Source organism: Aegilops tauschii, chromosome 7, assembly GCF_002575655.3.
Source record: "Aegilops tauschii subsp. strangulata cultivar AL8/78 chromosome 7, Aet v6.0, whole genome shotgun sequence".
Taxonomy (NCBI): Eukaryota; Viridiplantae; Streptophyta; class Magnoliopsida; order Poales; family Poaceae; genus Aegilops; species Aegilops tauschii.
Window position 1 is genome coordinate 607,540,307 of NC_053041.3, and position 23,856 is coordinate 607,564,162.

At 45.5% G+C, this 23,856-nt stretch overlaps 1 protein-coding gene and 1 long non-coding RNA gene across 3 annotated transcripts; one reads left to right on the forward strand and one right to left on the reverse strand.

Annotated features, from left to right (window-relative positions):
• Positions 1–5,480: 5,480 nt before the first annotated feature.
• LOC109749435 (uncharacterized) lies at positions 5,481–9,644 on the reverse strand. 2 transcript variants are annotated; one of them, XR_006666575.2, is made up of 6 exons: positions 9,406–9,644; positions 8,333–8,538; positions 7,871–8,233; positions 7,415–7,500; positions 6,453–6,553; positions 5,481–5,811 (listed from the first exon to the last, which is right to left on the reverse strand). It is a non-coding gene; the product is annotated as an uncharacterized lncRNA (long non-coding RNA). The 2 variants fall into 2 exon arrangements; XR_002229639.4 differs by having other exon boundaries at positions 8,868–9,639.
• Positions 9,645–12,723: 3,079 nt separating this feature from the next.
• Positions 12,724–14,310, forward strand: LOC109749441 (protein transport protein Sec61 subunit gamma). The gene is made up of 3 exons (XM_020308404.4): positions 12,724–13,010; positions 13,093–13,208; positions 14,114–14,310. Exons 1-2 carry the CDS (start codon positions 12,917–12,919, stop codon positions 13,206–13,208), a joined length of 210 nt encoding a protein of 69 aa, XP_020163993.1. The 5' UTR covers positions 12,724–12,916; the 3' UTR covers positions 14,114–14,310.
• Positions 14,311–23,856: the final 9,546 nt, after the last annotated feature.

Below are 23,856 nucleotides of genomic sequence, written 5' to 3' on the forward strand. Positions count from 1 at the left end.
AATGCAAGATGCCGTGATTCCACTATTGGTGCCCTTGGAGGCGGCGACCGGACCTTTACAAACAAGGTTGGGGCTATCTCCACAACTTAATTGGAGGCTCCCAACGACACCATGAAGCTTCACCACAATGGAATATGGCTCCACGGTGACCTCAACCGTCTAGGGTGCTCAAACACCCAAGAGTAACAAGATCCACAAGGGGTTAGTGGGGGGAATCAAATTTCTCTTGGTGGAAGTGTAGATCGGGGCCTTCTCAACCAATCCCTAGAAAATCAACAAGTTTGATTGGCTAGGGAGAGAGATCGGGCGAAAATGGAGCTTGGAGCAACAATGGAGCTTAGAAATGGAAGAGGTCGTCAACTAGGAGAAGAAGACACCCCTTATATAGTGGAAGAACAAATCCAACCGTTATCCACCAACCCAGCCTACGTAGCACGGTACTACCGCGCCAGGGCCACGGTACTACCGCAGGGCCCCGCGGTACTACCGCAGGGCCCCGATACTACCGCCCGAGCGGCACAAACCAGGACAGCCCAAATGCACTGAAGCAGAGGGCGGTAGAACCACTAGCGCGGTACTACCGCTCCCCCTTGCGGTACTACCGCAAGGCAGGGATGTTCCAGATTTTGGGAAGGCACGGACATATAAAAATACATCCGTGGCAACTTCCGCTGAGTTGGAGTCAATGCAAAAATCCGACACGGTAGTACCGTAAGCCAGGAGCGGTACTACCGCGTGGGGTGCGGATGTAAAAAGTTACATCCGCTCCTACTGCCGCGCAAGCTGCTGAGCCAGGCCAGAACGCACGGTACTACCGCGCACCGGGCGCGGTACTACCGCGTAGGGCGCGGATGTAAAAAATTACATCCGCCCCTACTACTGCAGTCGCAGCAGCGCCTGGCTTGGGGCCATAGTACTACAGCTCCAAAGGAGCGGTACTACCGTGGGCGCTTGCGGTACTACCGCGTCTGGGGCCGGTACTACCGCAAGGGCCTGCGGTACTACTGCTCCTAGGAGCAATACTAGCGCATGCCCAAGTTCAGCAAACACGACAATTTGCATAGACGAGAAAAGACGGAGGATGCTCCAACGTGCCAAAGGAAAGGAGGTGCAAATGGAGTAGACGTGTACGTGATGATTCCACCCAAACCTTTCCAAAGCGGACCCCCTCTTAATAGTACGGCTTTCCTACGACTCAAATCCACCGAAAAGAAACGTAGAGAAACGCCGTCTTCAATAGTCTTTGAGGGGCACCAAATCGTCTTGTGCCTAGTGATGAGATGTCTGAAATACTCAATGCACACGATTAGTCCGCAAAAGCATTGTCATCAATCACCAAAACAACTAAGGGATAAATATGCCCTTACACTTGGGACATGTCGGTAGGACCTGCAGGAACTCCTGATATTGAATCCGACATGTCTCGCAGGACGTAAGTATTTCGAGGTGGGATTGGTTCCTTGACGTGACGGCATCTTTCCGCTGGTGGGTTATAGCGTTGACCGGTTCGCCTTATTTGGCTTTGAGGAGGGCTATCTAGATCTATGGCCCAACCCAGCGCTGTCCGCGGGGAGCCGGTGACCTCCTCGTTTGCTTCTAGGAAGGAGTTCCTCCAGGGATTTCACTGCTGGTTGCTAGTAGTTCTTTCTTCGAACCCTTGCTCAGTGATAAGGACCTCAGTCCATTTGTCATATAATCTATCTTGTTCGGCCGAAGTTGTTTGGACTTTGTTTTCATTCTTTTGGCGGTACTAAGTAACCGAGGGTCGGTGAATGGCTCCTCGGGGGTATCGAAGTCATCGATTCTGAGGCTTAAATCGTCCTCGGTCTTCAGATAATAATCATGATCGCCGGGGTCATCCTCATCCCTTGTACTGTCTATCATAGTGACGTCCTGGGTACAGGGAACCGCTCGGCTTTCGGTCTCCTCGTCGGTAATCGGAGGTACGTCATGTGATGGATCGCTAACTTCATCTGAATTGGTGTGTTTTTCATAGGCGTGGTCTGGTACGTTGGTTAGATCTTCGTCAACAGCGACTTCATAGGTGGCGGGTAGGACGGAATTTTCCATGCTCTTGGGCTCACCTTTGATCTTATTCTAGATCGAGGTCTGACCATCCTAGAGGTTGAGATCTTGGATCTTGTTTAACATCTAGTTTAGAGCGGAGAGTTCGGCCTCGCCCATCTCTTGACGGTAGACGGAGCCAACCTGCAAACCAGCCGAAGTGCGACATAATGCTACCTCGGAAACCTCGCCGGAGGGGCTTGACGCCTGAGGCGGCGGGGTAAAGTCTGGATCCAGGCTTGAAGCCAAGCCCGGGGAGTTGATCTCGTCATGGGGCCCTTTCCGAGATCGAATTTGGTCCGTGGGCGATGACGTCCGAAGAATCCTCAAGCTGGTTTGAAACCCATCCCAAGAAGACAAGCTCGCCGCGAGCGTCCGCAGAGTATTCCATATTGCCAAACCGAAGGGCTTGGCCTGGGGGTCAGATTCTCTTCCTAGCCGAGATGGCTAGCGGGGTCGGCGTGTAGCTTGATGCTGCCGAAAGCGAAGAGCTGACCGGGGACGAAGGTACCCCCGCACCCGGTGTTGTTGTTGATCCGAAGATCTGGCATCGAGCTCTCGTGATCACCTGGCGGGACCTGCATGGGCCACCAATGTCGGTGCTAAAACCGGTGGATCTCGGGTTGGGGGTCCCAAACTTGATGATCGGAGCTAGATGGTAACAGGGAGAGTAGGGAAACGATGTTTTACCCAAGTTCAGGCCCTCTTGATAAGGTGAAACCCTACGTCATGCTTCTTATATATTTATTCTGATGGGTACAAAGTACAGACTGATCTACCTCGAGATCGTATGAGTTTATCTAGGCTCTAAAACCTTGCAAAGGTGAATGCGCATGCATGGACTAAACCTCATGGCTTATATAGACGTAAGGGGCCTAGGGTTTACACATGGTCGATTACAACGTAGAGATAAACATGCCAACTATTCAAAACACGCTTGAAGTGTGTGTCAAGCCTCCAGGAAATCTTCATCAAGGCTAGCATGGTCCACTTGTCTATCCTTAGTGGGTCTTCGGCCTGGCCCATCACCAGCAGGCCAACGTGGCATGCACCTCCTAATATAGGACACCAACAGACGGCGTGAACTACGCAGCCCCTTGCGGAGCTGCGTGCGGGCCGACAGGGGCCGGCTCCAGCGTCCGCGATGCGCCTGCGGGGAAGAGGCGAGGCGGCATATACGGAACTGCCCCCCCCCCTTGTGTCCACCTTGGACCTCTCGAGGGCAATGTGAAGGGCCAGCTCCTCGTCAACATCGATGTCAGAGTCAGAGCGGCTGCCCTGCGCTCGACATGGTCACCGGAGTCGTGAGAGTGGATCGGAATCGAAGACATCGGAGTAGGGGGAGAATAAGAGACGGAGCGAGAGCGGAGTAAACCGAGTTAGAGTTTCTGAATTAGGGGTTTTTGTGGGGGCAAAGTGGGGTCAGGGTGGGCCAGACTGACGTGTCCGGGCGCGCCCGGACCGTCCCATATCCGCCCTACATTTGGGTTGGATATGAGGGGCGTCATACGGTCCGAATGATTGAGACCGGTTTGAGACGTTTGATGGGTTGACTTTTTGACCAGTCAGTGATCGAGCAGTCTGTCCGTACGTTTGAGATGGGTTGGTGTGCACGGCTGTAGCGGCCCGACGCGAACATGTTCATGTGCATTGCATACATCTCGTGGCAATGATCTGCCAAGTTTACATCTGCAGCCGATGATGGCAGGAGGTGAAGCTGTTGCCGATACGAGCATTGGCACAATCTTCAGTCCGCGGCATCTACAGGTGCGTGAAAAATCGAGGTTCAAATGGCATTTTCTTTATTGATATCCTTCCACTAGTCCACTTAACTAATACCACCCCGCACCCCGCAGAGCACCCCAACTCTGTCTGTGACCCGCCGCCGAGCCCGTCCGGCTTTGACGCTGCCAACGCGTGGGTCCCACCAAATGGTTAAAGACTCCTCACAGCTATAAGTCGACTTTGTTCAAGGGTGCAAAGATGCCCGTCGGCGTCGGCATGCAAGAAAGCGATTGTTTCCGTCCCCCGGCACGTCGTAGGTTGTAATGTCGCCCATACTCTGCAACTGCAAGATGGATTAGGAATCTAACGGATCCATCCTTGGTGGAAGCATATGAGGAAAAACCTCAAGATCCATCCGTCCGGCTTTGACGCTGCCAACGCGTGGGTCCCACCAAATGGTTAAGGCTCGTCACAGCTCTGTCGAGTTTATTCAACGGTGCACAATATGCCCGTCGACGAAAGCGATTTGCTTCGGTTCAGCGGGCACGTACGGTCGTAGGAATGTCGCAAATACCCACGCAATAAGCCTACAAAATGAAACCAGAGTTGCTTAAATACCGTGAATACCCACCCAAGCTATAGTTGCTTAAATACCCTCGTAGCAAAGCAGAGCTTGCGGATACAAACATGAGCTCGGCCCCCAGTCCGCGTCCTCCCATTCATCCAGGACTAAAGGTGCGTTAAATTCGACTTTCAAATTGCATTTCTCGATTGATCTTGAGGTTTTTCCTCATCTGCCTCCTTCCACCAAGGATGGATCCGTCAGATTCATATAGTTCATCTTGCAGAGCATGGGCGCCGGAGGTGGACGCCGTCGAGTTCAGCCTGCTGCTTACATGATCATCGTCTGCATCGTCAACGTCACCAGCTTTGCGCTTTGCGTGGACCAGTTGTAAGCTCAATCTGCTGCAGAAACGGGATTCTGCGACCTGAATTTTCGAAGTAGTTGTCTGCTTTAGGAGTGGCGTCCGTCCATGGAGTGAAATGGTTTGATGCGGATACGGTCGAGTGCCACGCATATATAACACCGGTCTGGGCTCCTCGCCCAGCCCCCGCGTGCCGGAGCTCCGGCGACCTCCGGCTTCACAGCGCTCAGCTTCTTCGGCTTCACAGCGCTCAGTCTTTCTTCTTCTACTTTCTTTTTTTGGAAAGAAAAAAACTGCATCTGTAGTCACGAAGACCACATCCGGCTCCCGCCACTCAGTTTGGGCCGTAGCAGGCCAAGGCCGTCCGCTCTCTCTACCCGGGCCTGCTCAGGCCGCTGCGCTCGCTGGGAAATAAAATATCTCCGCTCGCTAACTCGCGGTCCAAACCGTATGTTCCAAAAGTCATCTGTTTGCTGAAACTAGTAAGCATGCACGTGCAACGCACGAGTAAACCTTAAAAGAAATTTTATCATCCACCTAGTCAGGTAACAATTATTTATACAAAATCAACAAAAATTCCCTAAATCAGGAAGGTGCTTTGTAATCGCAGTTGAAAAGCTTCATACCGTATGAGATTTAGATACATTCATGTGTGTGCTCACGTCTTTAAATGCCGGAACAATCATCAGTCAAGTAACAGACAATCAAGTAACAATAGAGAAGATTTCCGTCAGTAAGTAACAGACAATAGAAGATTTATACTCCTTTGCAGAGGAAAGACACATGATCTCCCTTACTTGAGCCGATGAAACAGAGTCCGTTCCAAGCATGATTCCTTGGTTGTCACCAATGAGCCCGCAACATCAATCAGCCCCATTGTAAAATTTGTTAGAGTTTCAAACAAGAAAAGAAATGGAACTCTGATAGATGATGCTATCTAAATCCTTATTCTACGGAGTAGAGGTTCTAGGAGATGTCATCGGCAGCAGAAACATAGGGAGAGGGATGTCATCAGCGGCCATGTGAGTCACCCAGGTCTTGCCGCTGTTGTTTGCTTTAGCAGCTAACCGCTCCCAGCAGCAGCACACACCTCATCCTATAGAATGGAACCATAGAGATAGTTGTTCAATATAACTTATCATGTGCACGAAGTACACCTTGTTCGTTCCAATTATTACTCCCTCCGGTTCTAAATATAAGTCTTTCTATAGGTTCCACTACAGACTACATACAGAGCAAAATGAGCGAATCCACACTCTAAAGGACGTTTATATACATCCATATGTAGTCCGCATTGAAATCTCTAAAAAAACTTATATTTAGGAACAGAGGGAGTACTCCCTCCGCCCGAAAATACTTGTCCTAGAAATAGATAAAATGGATGCATCTATAACTAAAATAAGTCTAGATACAACCATTTCGAGGACAAGTATTTCCGGACGGAGGGAGTACCTTTCAACGGCAAGCCACGGCTGGAATCCAAATCCTCGGCTTTCCACCAACACTTCGTCAAAGCATGTTCATGAAAGCTTAAATGCATAATTTATTTGGAAGGAGAAGCCCCCACAGGGGTAAAAATGAATAATTAAAACAACATGCATTATGTTATATTTGCCAGTTTTGCTAACTAAACGACCAAACCCAATGAGAGCAGCCCCCTGACTATCACGAACTATGCACATGATTTCAGAATTAAGGCATATAGACTTAGCCAGACAACACAAAAAGTGTGAATACCTTAGCATCCAGAGTTCCAGAGTACAAGCAGATGTGGTCTTTTCCTTTGGCAATCAATAAACAATTATCTTGTGTACTATAAAAAGATCTTGACTATCCTCCTGACACAGATATATGAACCGCAAGTGTTCATTACTTTGCAAAGAAGAAAATCATCGGATGCATTTATGTACTATTGAATGCTGAGGCTCTAGCATAGGTTCTACTTTTCCAAGTTATTTGAAATCTACCAAAAGCACTTATTTTTACCTTTATGCAGAAGCTAGATTGATCACTAATAATTGTAAAGCAGAAGAAAACATATAACATGTTCTTTTCTACTACATTGTTACCAAGTCAAAAGAACAAATTTATATGTGAAAGCAAATTTAGCACATGTTCCCGACACAGAATGAACTGGGAGGGGTCAAAAGTGCTGCGAGTATCAAAAGTGTGAACAGCAACATGCCCGGTGAGAGAATAGGACTAATTTTAGTTTTCAAGGTCAAATAATATAAGAAAGTAGCTTCTGTGCAGTTGCACTTTACAATAGGGCATGTATTCCTAAGTTGTGACGGTTTGGTTGATTCCATCCACTGCTTTCTGATTTACGTAGCTTTCTTCTAGAAATGTACATCTTAAGCAATCATAATAGAGAGGCGCAATATTTGAGCTCCAAAGCTCTTCATTGAAATGCAATCATTACAACAATTAATGATCAAACTACTTCATATCTTATTACACATCCATCTTGAAAGAAATCAATTCAGTTTACCAAAAAACATGAAAGCAACAAGAAGTTAATAAAATATGCTTGAACCAGGTTTGCTGAAGAAAAGATAACCGAAAAGCATTGCTAAAAGATTAATTAGAGAGTGTAACACCAACACAAAAATTCAAAGGCAAGAATACAAGAACTTTGATAATCCGCAAACAAAAAAGGTAGCAATTCGAACAGATGATGGATACTGAAAAGTGCTGACCTGGAATGTCAATTACTGAACATTAATTTGAGAAGTGTTGGGGTTCTTGGCATGGACCTCTACACTTGCAACTGAAGTGAATATGCCTATTAGCACAAAACATAAGAATATGCTCAACATTAACTCAATAAGTTTGCAATGAAATTAATTTCCAAAAGAATATTAAATAGTGGTCATGCATAAAGAAAATAGAATATACATTGGAAAATTGCAAATATTCCATTGAGGTATGTGTTGGCATGGAGCTATTAAAATATTTGCATTATTTTGTCATTTATAACAGCCTTCATGTGGATGGAGACCGGTCAAAGCAAGAACGATATATGCCGGAAGGACACAAACATTCAACTAAAACTGTAGCTGATCCGGTGAAGTCCTTTAAGAACAAATGAATAAAATCGAAATAAAGATGGCACAGTAGTTTTTTAGACTCAATGATATGGAGATGTTACTGACATTTTCGGACACCTTTTGTACAAGGTCACAGTAGCTCGGATTTTCAATCCATCTCCAAATAAAACAAAACTGCATCCCATGGGGTAAGGCATCAAGCTTATTGCAGATTTGAAAACATCAACTGAAAAAACCTTTATCCATCGGGCCCATTGTAGCTTGTACGCAGAGGTACTCCAATTCTTACAAACTTCCCATGATACGGAAACACCCAGCCACCGGGTTTCTCTGCAATATGACCAGGCCAGATAACACCATTGAGCTCTATATCATTGGTTGTAGAGTCCGATGGTACTGAATGCAAGTTTTCTGAAGCAGCGACTGAGAGACCAGAAAAGTTTGACCAATACCCAATGGTTCTGAAACCTGTGCCACCGATATTCAGGATGTCATAAGCTGGATGGATCAAACATAAATATAATTCTTGGCTCTCAAAATACGTCGTGCTACACCGAAATCACTTACCATGATTACAATGTTGGTCTGTTTAACTGAAGCACTAAACAGAATAAAACTGCAGTGACTTTTGACTGAAAAGATGGAACAGAGGAGGTCAAACCGGGTGCCTAAATGAACATTTTAGGGTTCGCGCAGTTGCCGTTGAACCAATACCAGGAGTCCCTGGGGTTCACCCTCGTGGCATCGATGTGACAGTACTCGCACTCGCTTCCCTGGATGAAGAAAAAAAACAACATGTCAGCAGTGCAAATGCTATAGATGCTGCACAAATAGCAATCAGGTCGAATCCAACTCGAGATTATTTACACGCCTCAAAGTTAAAAACCGACGCATTTTAGTTCACAGCGTTGCTGTTTCGGTGCGAATACAAAGACTGTATTTTCTCACCAAAAGACGAAAGCAATGGTAGTCCTGCGCCGCTTTGCAGATTTGCAGCAATTAATTGACACTTTAGAGAATTTAAGTACTCCCTCTTATGATACAAAGGTAGTAAGATGCAAGCTATAACGGGAAGCATGTTTCAGGTGGTGCCAAAACTAACCGGAGAATCTACTAATGGCGATGTAGCTCCAGTGATGCCCATAAAGCCCTAATGCTTTGGTCGTGCGTAAACCAAGCTTAGCTAGCTAGTTTGCCAGAGCAGGAGCATGTCAGATGCATCCATTATTGGCAGCGGCAGAGGCAGCAAATTCAATTGCCCAATTGAATCAACTTCTACCAAACGAACAGATCTCGACTGAAACCATCGAGTTTTCCGGCACCATGCTGAGCGGAGCAGAGCAAGGCTCCCTCGCCGGAAACCAAGACCAAATCGTGCGCCGGCAGCCGGAGGCTGGAGCTAGCCTAGCGCGGACTGTTCTGCGCCGGCCGAAACGCAGTGGCAAAGCTCGAATCTTGGACTGGTGAGAAGAGGATAAGAAGAGACCCGGCCAGATAAAAAACCGAATAGCTTCCCCCGTTTCGGCGGCGCGCGAGCTTGGGAAGAGAGAGGCCGAATCCCCTCGGCGGCGTCCCGAAGGCGCGGCGAATTACCCATCTATCGATGGAGGGAGCGGAGCGGAGGGGATGGACGAACGAACGAATGGACTGGAGATGCAGTCGGTGCTCCGGCTGCGCCGAGCGTCCTCCTCGTCGGCCAGCAGCGGGGCGGCGGTGGCGGCTGAATCCATTGCTTGGAGGCGGTAGGGAGGGGCAGCGGCGGCGGCGGCGGCGTAATCCATAGCTTGGAGGCGGGGCGAATGGAAATATGGAAGGAAAGAAGTGTGCGTAGGAGCAGAGGAATTTGCGGGATAAGTTGCTCATCAACGCGATTTGGGTCACGGGGATCGCGCGACACAGAGCGTTAGGATGACTGGAGGCTGGAGACGCGTCTGCCTGGCGGCAGAACATTTGATCTCAGCCGTAGATCCAGGTGGCAGACCATTTGCGCGATATAGACGGTAGGATGTGTTTAGATTGGTTTGATCAAAGGGTTCTGGTTATCTCGGGTACAGTTTGTTGTGTGGCTTTAGGAGAATTCATGTTTGCTTGTTTAATAGTAGTGAAGAAGATGAAGATAAAGATGAAGAAGATGAAGAAAAAGAAGGGTTATTCTTTTTTTCTCGGAAAAAAGGGGTTATTTTTTTGTGAAATATGAAAACATATACATCTGTTACTTCCTCCATCTAACAAGCTTTTTGGGACGGATGGAGTATTTGGTAAGACAGAAAGACTAGGATAATTTCCAAGCGAATAGAAAACATGCAGTGTAATGATATTTTTTCGAAATTCACATTTATTTTTTTAACAGAAAAATCACATTTATGTTTTTTCTCTTCTTCTGCAAAACACATGTATCTGTTTTTAATTAGAACTCACGTGTATTTGTTCTTACCCATCTTTCATATGATTTTTTATTACTACATCTAAAATTAAAATTAAAATTATTATATTATATTAGTAGTAGCATTAGCATTACAGCTAGTCTTGTTATTGCCAACTTGTGAATATCATCATAATCACATTATACTAGAATCTGTTTATAGGCGTTCCTCCTCGGTTATGGCTCTCTTTTCCTTTGCTTTAGTTCTTCATCTTCAAGAAAATGCAAAGCTTACTATTACTTGTATCTATCAATCGCATTCAAGTTTCAGACTGAGAATTGGCTTTGCATGCTTTGTTTGCGGGGTTAATGGGTTCAAACGAGTTGAGCAAACGGTACAAAGGCAAATTATGGAAACTGTTTGGTCTAGTTTCTCTACAGATTTGGAATGTCATGTGGTGTGGTTTGGGTTCAAATTATGGCTCCAGGAGTAAGCTTGTAGATTTGGGATTGGGCAGGTACCAACAGTTGGTTTGGAAATGGACTAGTTTTTCTATCCACTACTAAGCCTGGTTGCTAACGCCATGAAAGCCGCCGGAGGAGGGGGGAGGGGAGTGGGGCAACCGGGAGAGTAGACATGCCCCTAGTCCATCCGCCTATAGTTTCAACGTTATCTTTTTTTTGGCGAAATAGTTTCAATGTTATTGGATTTCTAGTAGTTTACATGTTGTATTTAGAATGTTCCCTTCTTCTATCTTGCAGTTTCATGGATTGGACGTGTGTTAACGGCGACTTAGTCTTGAACAATTTCTTGTTGGTGGACAAACTAATTAGCTGTTTCAAGACTTACATCGTTGGGTATGATGCGCTTCATATCAAGGGATCTGAGGTGTTTGGATTCGTGTGTTTGCTGGGATTCTTCTTTCACTGGTTTGCTATTGCATATCATCTTGTCAGGAATCAAAGAACTTGGATCAGGACTAGGGTAAAATTTACCGAATATATCCTCCTTACATCATACTACATCAATGGTGGGTACTACTAAGTTCAATAGTACCTATGCATCTTTCTCTACAGTTTTTCGGCATGCTGATTGTGATGGCGGCTGGAGTTTTTTTTTGCTTTGTCGTGGGATGGTAATTCCAAAGGGTAATGCTTGGCATACTAATGCGGTTCCTGCGATCACCATTGCTATAGTCTTGATCGATTGTGTTATAGTCATACGTTCCCAGGTATAGGATCTCATTACATGTGTTCTTAAATGAAAATTGCTTATATAAATTGGTTTTTATCTTTGACACTTCAAATTTGTGTCATGGATGCAAAAAATGGAGGCAATGAACGTTGGCGTCGTGATCTGATCCGAAAACTGGTCGAGACAATCATCAACATCTTTCGATTGGTTGATTTAACAGAACGAACACACAATCACTGGAATGCAGAGAAGATACTTCATCTGGTAAAAATGATTCTCTACAATCAGTGACACGCATATTGTTCGATAAATTGAGAGTTGAATATTTCTTCAAAAAAAGTTGAATATTCGTTATTTGTGTTTGTAGGTGGGAAGCAGCATGTCCACGTTAATCGGTATCTTCCTAACTGGCTTGATGGTGTACAACATGGGCATCATATCCAAGGTCAGTGAATGGCGCAGAAAGAAGGCTCAGGTTTCTGCCGTGTACGAAGATGGCAATGTGGGGGAGCAAGTCGCGGAAGCATGTGCCGACGTTGAGCTGGCGTTGCAGGCATAGGTGTGAGGATCTTAGCTTGATCACCTGGACACTGTTTTTGAGTACATAATTACTCAATATGTCCTTCTTTCCAAACTGTGCGGCAGTTTCCCCAATGTTTCCGAAAATTTGAAGTCATGTCCTGTAAACTGAACGATGATTTGTGTAAATTCCGTGTATAGACTATGTCAGAAATAAACATTATGTATGTCAAATTTGAACTGAAACCACGATAATTATTATGGATTGGACTATTTTTAATTTACATGATATGAAGTTCATAGCATAGGTGACACATCACCAAATGGAGGGAGAATTCCAGAATCTAGATCGGGATGGGCCGTTGATTGGGACGCCAACTCTAGCTGAACATTCTATTGAGGTATTGAAAAAGAAAATTCTAGTCCTTTTCTTTTCTTTTTGAAAAAAAATCAGGTTCTTTTGAAACCTAATATCATGATTAGTGAACTAAAATTGTACAATAACGTAAGTTCAAACAAAAAATCATACTAGTGTCAGAAACGCTCTTATATTATGGTACTGAGGGAGAACATTTTTTTTTCATTCTTGTACAATAACTCACTATTACTCAAAACACCAATTTACCATCATTTTTATAAGGGTATAATAACACGAGCCCACAACTTTTCATGTTAACTTGTCACACAGATCACAAAAGCCAGGCAAGCCAGCTATTGAGTTCGTTTGACACCAGTCTGACATGGTTGGCCCACCTGTCAGAGCCCACGGCAAGAGGGTCCGCTGAGCTATAGCCGCTGCAACTCAGAGCACACGTGGCAGCCTCGGATTGGCCGGGCGACGTGGAAGCTGAGGACGAGCATTTCTCTCCGGCGGTCGAACATTGACAATACTTCCATCCAGGCAGTCCGCGCTTTTTTGCAGAAAAGTTTATAAAAGAAGCCATCCATCCGCGAAACCCACCCGCACAAATCCAAACAGCATTCGCCCGTCGGCATCCCCTTCCCCTTCCCCTCACGCGCGCGACCTCGTCGTCGTCGTCGTCTCGGAGATCTCGCCTTCCCGCCGGCAGCAGCCATGGACGCCGTCGACTCCGTGGTGGACCCCCTCCGCGAGTTCGCCAAGGACAGCGTCCGCCTCGTCAAGCGCTGCCACAAGCCCGACCGCAAGGGTAAGTATAGGGCTCGCGCCTCCTCGTCCGGATCCGGTTTGTTCTCCTCTTTCGCCAGATCTGACGCTGATTTGGCGCGCAGAGTTCACCAAGGTGGCGGCGCGGACGGCGATCGGGTTCGTCGTCATGGGGTTCGTCGGCTTCTTCGTCAAGCTCATCTTCATCCCCATCAACAACATCATCGTCGGCTCCGGCTAGGTGCCAACTCGTCTCCTCCGATCCCGTCTCCCTCTTGTTTGCACTGTTTAGTTAGACTTGGGTCCTGTTGTCTCGTGCTGTGATCTGTCGGATCTGCGGTGTGCGCGCCTGCCCCCGTGGATTTTTCGGCTGCGGCCGTTCGGAATTGGGTGCTGTGGGCTTCGGGACTTGGAACATGTTGAATTTTAGCACATCATCTTAGGACAGTCCTGCGATCTGAGCAATATTAGTAAGTTACTAGAGTAGATTTTAGTAGATCCTTTTGTCCTCCAAATAAACCTGCCAATTTCCTAGTTTGATAGGAGAATTCGGATGAGTTAAGGGTAATCAGATGTGGAGAATTGGGGGTTGACTGTTGACTTCAAGCTCGTGTAATTTATTTGACAAGTGCGACCAGACGAATTAGAATTCTGAATGAATTGTTTGTCAGAAGTAATCGGTTGTTTTTACTTTATAATGTTTTGATTTGATAGTGCTATCCCGATATTCAACCACATTTTGGTCTGAATTTTGGTCTCGGCAACTAGAAACAGTAGCTGTTTTGATGAACTGGATGTAATGAGGACCGCAACTTTGGTTTGTAATAACCTGATCTACGCTGGATGACTGTACTTGATTCTTTCATATACTTTTTGGTTACCTCTGACTCTACTTGGCTGATGTGCACACATTGATTCTTTCTTGATGGTCCTGTCTCATTACCAACTGCATGGTCACTTCTCTATTCGCAGATCATGATTGTGTCAGATAAACGGCATACTGAAGCCTTGTGGCATGCTGTTCTGGAATAGAAAAGCATGGCCTGGCTGAGCCATTTGTCCTTTTTATTTTACCTATCTCATTAGCTCGGTTTCGTGCTCATTTTCTCATATTGTGTACTAATGGACCCTTTTGTTTCACCGCAGGTTGGAGGACGGGATGACAGGATGCGGGGATAGTGTGATGCCGGCAGTTGAGCCTGCGGTGTGTCGAAGTAGGCGCCCAAAGTTTGTTCTGAAGTTGTTGTTAAAGACCTGATTTGTGAGAAATTGTCACCAGCTTCATCCTCGTAATGAGTATAGATCTTGAAACAGCGAGCCATAAAGTTTATGTTTTGTCATAATTCCCTCGTGGTGCAAACGTAGATCGCTGATTGCAAGTGCTGATTACCGGTGAGAGTGAGACGCGCACCACTGCCAACTACTTGGCCACACTCACGCGATTCTGAAAATATGGAAATATGAAAAACGTAAGCATATAGAAATAAGAATATGGTGGTAACATATGCATAAAATAAAACATTCTTGCTAAAAAAAATATATGTATTAAACAGAGGGTTGAAAAACACATTAAAGCTTCAAGATGTGGGAGATATCCATCATTTTTATGTTGGCTTATATGTGCAACCATCAACGAAATCAAAAATACAGTTCCAAACTCCATCGGTTTTTTGCACAAATTTTTTTTGTCGAAAAGCAAAGAAAGGCAGGTGGAAAATCGACAAGTCAAAAAAAATGGAAATATGAAAACCGAAGAAGCGCTCCTCAAGTAGTTGCTCTCCGAAGTAATTATTATTGAGAACAAAACAAGGAGTCTCCCGAAGGAGACCTTGTATTTGTTTGTATGATTAATTATTATCTATGTATAATGTAAAGTAATTGTGGTGCGGTAATGTGTACTAATAAGTTCTACTCCCTCCGTCCCACAATACAAGACGTTTACAAATCATAGTGTGTATTTTGTACCAACACAGAGTAGGTACATGGCCTATATACATCACCCATTCTATACTCGAGATTTGTGCTTCACTTCACCGAGCGGGTACATCAGTAAGGGCTTTTGGAGGCCGAGCTCCATGGAGCTTGTTTTCAAAATACGAATTTCCACTTCGTGATATTTTTTTAATTTTTTTTGTATACACTCACACATGTTTATTGCGAAATCACTAATTAAGGAGTACTCGTTGCAAAGATCATTCCAATTCCCCAGTTGCGACAAGTGGCGCACAACGCGCCACTTGTCGCAACGTGGGAGTTTTCCCTTTTTCGTAGATCCGTTTATTCAAAACGTTTTATCTCACAAACCGTGCGTCCAAATCTCAAACCGCTTTCACCGTTGGATTCCTCGCGTTGAGATCTTCAAAACTAGATCCCATGTTGATAGCTTTTGACGGACTTTTTTTTTCACGAATAGAGAGTTAAGGTTAGGAATAACCGCAACTCCGGGAGACGAGGATGTATGCCGATGTTCACTTCCTTGGAGGGAAGCTACGTCACCGTTAGAGAGGTGGATGTTACCACGAAGGCACACCAACGCCACGAAGGCTCACCCTATTCTCCCTTTGAGACAACACCACGAAGGCGTTTCTCAAGCACTAGTGGTAGACCTTGGGGTGGTCTCCAAACCCTCACAAACTTTTTCGGGGGGTAATCACAATGGTTGATTCCTCTCCGAAAGACTCCTACCGCCTAGGAGTCTCCAACCTCCAAGAGTAACAAGAACGTTGGGAAAATGCTCAAGAACTTGCTCAAATCACGAATTCCTTTGGTGAGAAGAAAGGGAAGGAGTGGATCTATCACTTGATTGGAGAACTTCTCTCAAATGTTCCCAAATCCCTTGGGGATCTTGGATTTGGTGTAGGGAATCAAGAGAGGGAGTGAGATGTGTTCTTGGCAAGCTCAAAGTGAATGGTCAACCTTATCCGGTGGGAGGGAGAAGGCTATATATAGTGTGAGAGCAAAACAGACCGTTGAGCCACTTAGTGCTGACGGACGTCCGGTGGATACCGGACGACCGGTGACACAGATTGGACCGGACGTCCGGCAGGGCGGCCGGTCGTCGGGTTGCTGGGACACCAACCAGGGACACAGATGAGATGTGAGACGCACAGGCAGCGGACGTCTGGAAGGCACCGGTCGTCCGGAGCCCGGACGTCCGGTGTTGTCGGAAATCCGTTAATTATAGTTCTGTTGGAGTGCACCGGATATCCGGAGATGAGCGGACGTCCGGTGAGATCGGTCTTCCGCTAATATCTGTTCTGTGGAGATGCACCGGACAACCGGAGAGAGTCGGAAGCCCGGTTGGTTGAGAGAGGCCGGACGTCCGTAGACTTCGGACGTCCGGTGTAAGTTGGACCTATTAGCTTAGAAACATACTACTATTTGTGCACAAGTTAGAGGAAGAATTGAGATGGTATGAGAAGGAATTTTTGTGGGTTTGAGGAAGTTCTTTCATGAAATCCAACGATCCCCTCTTAATAGTGCGGGATCCCTATACTCAAGAACAAACCGAAAAAGGAGCCGAAGCTTTTTATCTTTGTCTTGTGTCTCTGCTCTTGAGTGATATATGTATATATATTTATGTCTGTAGTCATGATCCACACACACAGCCCTTGAGACATAATCCTGAGAGATACTTGATAAACATGATTAGTCCCAATATGCATGTTGTCATCAACATCAAAATATGATTAAGGGCATGATTGCACTTTCAATCTCCCCCTTTTTGGTAGTTGATGACAACATACATGCACTTTAAAATAAAGCTTTGAATATCGAAAGAATTTGAAAACATTGAATATCGAAAGGATTTGTTGTGGAGCTCCCCCTCAATATGTGCAATAACTAAAGGTAAGCATGAAGAGAGCTCCCCCCTCAATATGATATCAACACAACCGAAACTCATACACAAGATAATCAAGATAACATAAGATTAGAATAGGCTCCACATAGATTCATCACTCATAGCTTAGAACAAAGTCGGTAAAAACATAACATGAGTTCGGTAACAAGCTAATAACATAGCATCAAATCACATAAATAGGTAACATGAGTTCGATAACAAGCTAATAACATAGCATCACATCACATAAATAAGTGCCTACTCCCCCTTGGCAGCAAATACCCAAAAGGCGGTGTCATAACAGCATCAAAGAGCATCATCGTCATCATCATCATGAGCACCACTACCACCAGCCTCGTCAAGGAAGTAAGCCCACTCAGGACCCGAAGGAAAACCGAAGTCAGAAGGTGGAACATCAGGAAGACGTTCATCGTCACTCACATCGTAAACTCCGGAGTCTCTCAGACGAGCCTTCAGAGCATTCTTGGAGGTGACCAAGCGAGTGACAACGTCGTGATTTTGGGAGCAATGAAAGGTAAACATCTTCATCATGGCAGAGTGAGCCTTCCCAAGGAAACGAGTAATGCGACCAAAAGATGTAGAGCCGGAAGAAGTAGAGCGAGCGGTAGGAGGAGGAACACTAGCAGGAGTACGACGAGCAGGAGCAGAAGAGTCCTTGGGAACCCAATCATCCGCCATGTGAGGTGGAATGACCCACCGTTCATGCAAGTGAGTGCGGGCAATGGGAAATGGAGCAACACTCTCGATAAATGCCTGAAGAAAGGGGACATGAGGAAAGGCTCGCTTGTGTTGAAAACAAGCAAGACGGATCTCAGGCCACAGAAAATGAGGGACATTTATCTTCCCCTTTGGAGACTCATAGAGGCGATGCATGAGAACAATGCAGTAGCTATTACATGACCCTTTGTCACCCATCTTGGGATAAATGGTGCGAATGACACACTGATAGATGATGTAGAAAGGTGAGCGCCAAATTGAGACTTGGTTCAGACCCTTTTGTTTCTCCTCATCAGTCATTTCACCCAAGGGTTTTAGAAGATCCGCACAGACCTCTATGTCCTTGGGCCTATGGTGAGGGGCATCCTTATGGATTTTGAAGCCCATGTCAGGAAAACCAAGAGCAGCAACAAATTGAGAATAGGATGCCGTGAGCATGGTGTCGGAGGTCATCCAAGTGACAGTTTTATTTGGACCAAAGTAACAAGTGGCATAGAATTGATGAATTGCAGCTTGGTTAAAATCATGCTGAAATTCAAATGGGGCAGCAAGATTAGATGACTCAATGAGCTCAATAGCTCCCGGATATTTCGCCGGATGAGCACGGATATGCTCTAAGTCAATGCATACATGGAGAGATAAACTTTTAGGAATGATGATAGTGGTAAAAATGTCGGCTTGGGCATTAGTGTGAAAGCGAGCATCCTGTGAGTCGCTAACAACAGTGAATTGATCTATGTCACGACGAAGCTTAAGATAGGAAGCTATGGGAACCTCATTGAACCTTTTAATGATGCGACCGTGAGGGAGTGGAGGTTCAAGAGAGATGCGACGGGCATCACCTTGAGGTTGTACCGGAGGAGGAGGAGGCTTGAAAGTGGGCCGACGTGTTCCCAGTTTAGGTGCCGAGGTGCGAACAACGACATAGGCGGGCTGCTCCAAATCTGCCATTTCGTCCTCATAGTCGGATCCCTCCGATGAGGAGTCGCTAGCCGAGCTGTGAGGGAGGGCGGCATGCTTCCGGGGACGGGCCCGCTCTTGTGAATCGTCGGAGCCACCACCACGAGGCGGACGAGATGGTCCAACGATGACCTGCTTGCGCACGGAGTGCTTGGTCCTTGGCATTGCGACCTAGAGGAGGAGGAAGACCCAGTTTACTTAACCACCGTCATAGATCAAAGAAGTTCGAGAGATGAGGGGAGAAGAGGGGGTGCTACCTCGGGAGGGCGAGGAGGAGATGCGACGGGGATGAACGGGGTTCCCCGACGACGGCCGGGCGAGAGGAGGACGGGCGGAGTCCCGACGGCGGCCGCCCGTGCAAAGACGGCGAGGACCACGGCCGGCGCGCACCCCGAGCGAGGAGAGTGAGCGGCGGCAGCGGCAGAGAAGAGACGAGGGACGGTGGATTTTAGGTTTCCTAAACCACTACAAGACGCGGACTTTATATATAGGCGGTCCAGGAGTTGACCGGACGACCGGTGCGGAACGGACGTCCGGGGCCTGAGAAGGCAAACAGATACGCCATGGAGCGGACGACCGTCAAAGCCCGGACGTCCGACGCGTCTGAGCATGGTAGAAAATAGCGGAAGTCTGGTATCACCGGATATCGGACGCGATTGGCCAGGGCAGTAACTAGCGGACGACTAGACTCAGTGGGCGTCCGGTAATATGGCACCAGAGAGGATGTTACGGACGTCCGGTACATAGAGGACGACCGGAAGCACTTGTGGATTTTTGAGAACACAAAGCGGCCATAGTTGGTGCTAATGACCATGATGGGGAGGTGATGAGTTAAATACGTAGTAGGATGCAAAATCACAATATATTAAGCATTGAGCATCCTATGTCAACTCCAAAACACACCGCTCAGATATTGTTCTAATGACAAGAGCGGTGGCCAAGGCCACCATGTATGAGTATACTTGACATGGCTTCCCAAAGATTTGAACTTTGGGTGCATAATCACTAATCCATCATTGAAAGCACCATAGTTAGAATAACATGGTAGCTTTGAGAGTGGTTGTTCTTTTTATGCATTACATAGGGTGAGAGTACTCATGAGTTGAGTGTCTCCCCCTAAATATATGCCTACATCAAGACAAGACATTATGAAAGTGCATGCATGGGTACAAGTTTTCACATAATGTTGTCAAGCTCCAAGATACCAAGTTCACGCCTAAGTTGACAGAACCTTTCTTCATCCAATGGCTTGGTGAAAATGTCTGCAAGTTGCATATCCGTACCCACATGAGCAATATCAATGTCACCTTTTTCCACATGATCTCTCAAGAAATGATACCTAATATCAATGTGCTTGGTGCGGGTATAATCTTTGGGGTTCTCAGCAATATTGATGGCACTTTCATTATCACATAGAAGAGGCACATGTTTATAGGTGATACCTTAATCCTTCAAAGTTTGCCTCATCCATAGTAATTGAGTTGCACAACTGGCGGTTGCAATGTATTCAGCTTCGGCAGTGAGAGGGCAACACAATTTTGTTTCTTCGAGGACCAACTTACCAAGGAGCGTCCAAGGAATTGACATGCACCAGAGATGGACTTACGATCCACTTTGTCTCCAGCCCAATCCGCATCCGTGTACCCAATGAGATCAAACTTAGCATCCTTGGGTTACCATAGACCTAACTTTGGAGTGTGAACAAGGTATCTAAGAATATGCTTAACCGCCTTATGATGACTTTCCCTAGGGGAAGCTTGAAATCTTGCACACATGCATACACTAAACATGATGTCCGGTCTAGATGCACAAAGATAAAGCAATGAACCAATCATAGAGCGGTAAATAGAAGGGTCGAACGGAATACCATTTGTGTCTTCAGTGAGAGTAATTTTGGTTGGCATTGGTGTCTTACATGGACTAGAATCAGTCATGCCAAATTTCTCTCGAATATCCTTGAGGTATTTTGCTTGAGACAAGAAAATTCCTTCTTGAAATTGTTGAATTTGAAATCCAAGGAAGAACTTCAAGTCCGCATTGAGTGTCATTTCAAAATTCTTGGTCATGGAAGCCGCAAACTTCTTGCACAAATGAATGTTAGGAGAACCAAACATGATATCATCTACATAGATTTGGCATAAGATCAAATCACCTTTGTCCCTCTTGGTAAAAAGAGTGGGATCGATCACCCCTCTCACAAAACCATCATCGAGTAAAAACTTCTTAAGATGATCATACCAAGCACGAGGTGCTTGTTTGAGGCCATACAAAGCCTTATGAAGTTTATACACATAGTCTTTGTGATCGGGATCAACGAACCCATGTGGTTGTGATACATATACTTCTTCTTGTAGAGGACCGTTAAGAAAAGCACTCTTCACATCCATTTGATGTAATGTAAAACCATTGAAAGCAGCATAAGCAAGTAAGATGTGAATGGATTCAAGACGAGCAACGGGGGCAAAGGTCTCACCAAAGTCCAAACCTTCGACTTGTGAGTACCCTTGTGCCACTAACCTTGCCTTGTTACGGATGATTACACCATTCTCATCTTGCTTGTTCTTGAAAATCCATTTTGTTCCAATGACATTGTGCTCGGTAGTTGGCCTCTTGACTAATGTCCACACTTGGTTGCGTTCAAAACTGTTCAACTCTTCTTGCATAGCAACGAGCCAATCGTTGTCCATCAATGCATCTTGTACCTTAAGAGGCTCAACACTTCTGATATGCCAGTGAGAATTTTGTCAACATCAACACGACCGGCCACTCGAGGCATGATGGAGGTTAGAGTTTCGCGAGGTTCAACTTCATGTCCATCATCCACATCCTCAACATATGGATCATTAATGTGTGGTGGAAGATCTTCTTCTTCATCTTGCATTTGTTGAGGTTCATCATCAATGAATGCACTTTCTTGTTCTTGCCCTTGATGATGATCTTGTACTTGAATATTATCATGAAGAGTAACTTGATCATCATCTTGTATTTGGTCTACGGGCATTGGTTGAGCAATAGGAGCTTGTGGTGGTATGGGTGTTGAAGTAGTTTGATGATGCGTGAAGCTTCCATCTTCTTCTTCATCATCATGAGGTTCTTGTTCCATTCGAAGAAGTGCACCAACACCCATGGTCAAAATATCTTGAGAGGAATCTTCGTCACCTACATCACTTAGATCAACTTGCTCCCATGGGAGCCATTAAATTCATCAAACACCACGTCACAAGTTTCTACAACACATCCATTGGATTTGTTGTAGACTCTATAGGCATGAGAGTTTGATCCATAGCCAACAAATATACCCTCAATGGTTTTAGATTGAAATTTTCCTAACCGTTCTCTTTTGTTGAGGATGAAGCATTTGCACCCAAATACACGAAATGTAACATCCCAAAATTCTAAATTTTGGAATGTTATATAAATAAATAGCTTTGATTGATTGTATAATTGCTTGTGTGAAATTGAGTGGAATTTGAAACTTTTCAAAGTTAAATGAGAGGGAATGAAATGAGTTTCCCAAATTTTCACCCTTGCTTTTTGATCTCCATGAATTCAAATTCTTTTCAGATACAAAACCCTAGAGAGAAGATGACATGACTTTTTCCATTTAAATAAAATGAAAAGGGTTCTGAAAATATTTGAATTTCATTTGGAAATATTTCAAATTCAGAAACTTTAAGCAACTCAATGATTTTCATGAGAGAAGATAAAATGACTTCTTCAAAATATATGAAATATGAGTTGAAAGTTTTAAAATAATTAAATTCAAAATCCCATTGGAATTATTTTCAATTTGGGGTTATTTGGTTTTTATTCAAATTATTTTTCTCCAAAAATAAGATATAAGGAAAATAGGGTAAAATGATTCCCTATAGTAGAAAATTGGAAATAAGTATATTTTAAATCATTTTGGTATTTTTAAAATGATTTTTATTGGGTTTTATAACATTAGTAGCACTCTTTGCTTTATTTGAATTTTTGTGGATCTTATTTGACGTTACAAAAATGTTCATGTTGTAGAAAATCTTTTTCTAATTTTTTGATATATTTATGCCTATATTATGTTTTCAGTTTATTTGGTTTTATTTATTTTTGTTGTCTGTAAAAAAACAAAAAACAAAAACTTCTTCCTCGAGCTGGGCCGGCCCAGCTAGCCGCGAGCGCCCGCCAGCCCAGCAACGGCCTCCCTGCGCAGCGCCCGCGAAACCCCTCCCGCTCGCTCGCCCGCTCGCAGCCCCGTTCGGCCGCCGCTTCTCTCTGCCGCCGACAGGTGGGTCCCACCTGTCGGGTTCGTCACCGACCTCCCGCACACGCACGCTCCGCCAGCCGACGCCGTGCTCAACCCGGATGCCTCCCTCGCCTTCCCCTCGCCCAAGGTGACCCCCTTTATAGCCCCTCGGCCCTGGGCCTCTTTTCCCTCAAACCCACAGCGCCTGAAGCCCCTCGCAGCCACCGCACGAACTCGCCGGAGTTCCCAACTCCGACGAGATCCGTCGCACCGCCCCGCGCTCTACCGCCGCCCTCGCCCGACGCCGCCACCACCTTCGGATCCGCCTCGCCGAGCCGCCCCTCCCCGACTACTCTGCCGCCGACGCTGACCACCAGAGTCGCCTCCCCGCTCGAAGCCGAGCCGCCGCTGTCGTCTTCAATTCCGCCGGCGACCCCCACCGCCGCGGTAACGCCGCTTTTCCCCTCAGCAGTCCGATTCGTTTTAGATGGCTAGCATTAGATCGTCTGTTTTTTTCTTTCGAATCGTTTTCTGTTAAGCTTCGCTCGTCCGCTCGTAACCACCAACGGGTGCACGTTTCCGTCCAATCACGTAGTTCCACGTAGCCCTGCCCGATCAAACGTTTTTTTTCTGTTTTGTTTAAAAAAATTCAGAATAGTTTCTGTTTTAGATTGTTAATAACTTTTATGTTTTAGATCCAAATTGAGTGATTCTTTTTGCATTAGATTCAAAATTTATTAAAGTTTCTGTTTGTACAATTGTATTTCAAATTTTAGTAGTTTTAAATTGAATTTGATGAAATTTGCTCAAATCACTATTTTTGCCGTAACTTGAGTTCCGTAACTCCGTTTGAGTTGATTCTTTTTGCAAATTGAAACTCTTGACCTAAACTTTCTGATAAGGCCAAATTCACCCAATTTTGGTACTGTTAGAAATTGTTTTCTGTTGCAAGAGTTATTTGCCTGTTTTCAAAGTTTTCCAAGATCTTTTCTTCGATTTTTTTTGCATGATTGCTTATGTGTGGTTACTATTGCTTTCTCACGATAGATTGAACGGAGTGTGAGGAGTAGAACTATCAGGAGTTATGAGTGCGAATCATCTTCATCAACTGTACAAGGCAAGTTC

Coding starts and splice junctions, on each gene's coding strand:
- LOC109749441 (XM_020308404.4), top strand. CDS start 12,917: ATGGACGCCGTCGACTCCGTGGTGGACCCCCTCCGCGAGTTCGCCAAG. Junction 13,011..13,092: donor CCACAAGCCCGACCGCAAGG/GTAAGTATAGGG, acceptor TTTGGCGCGCAG/AGTTCACCAAGGTGGCGGCG.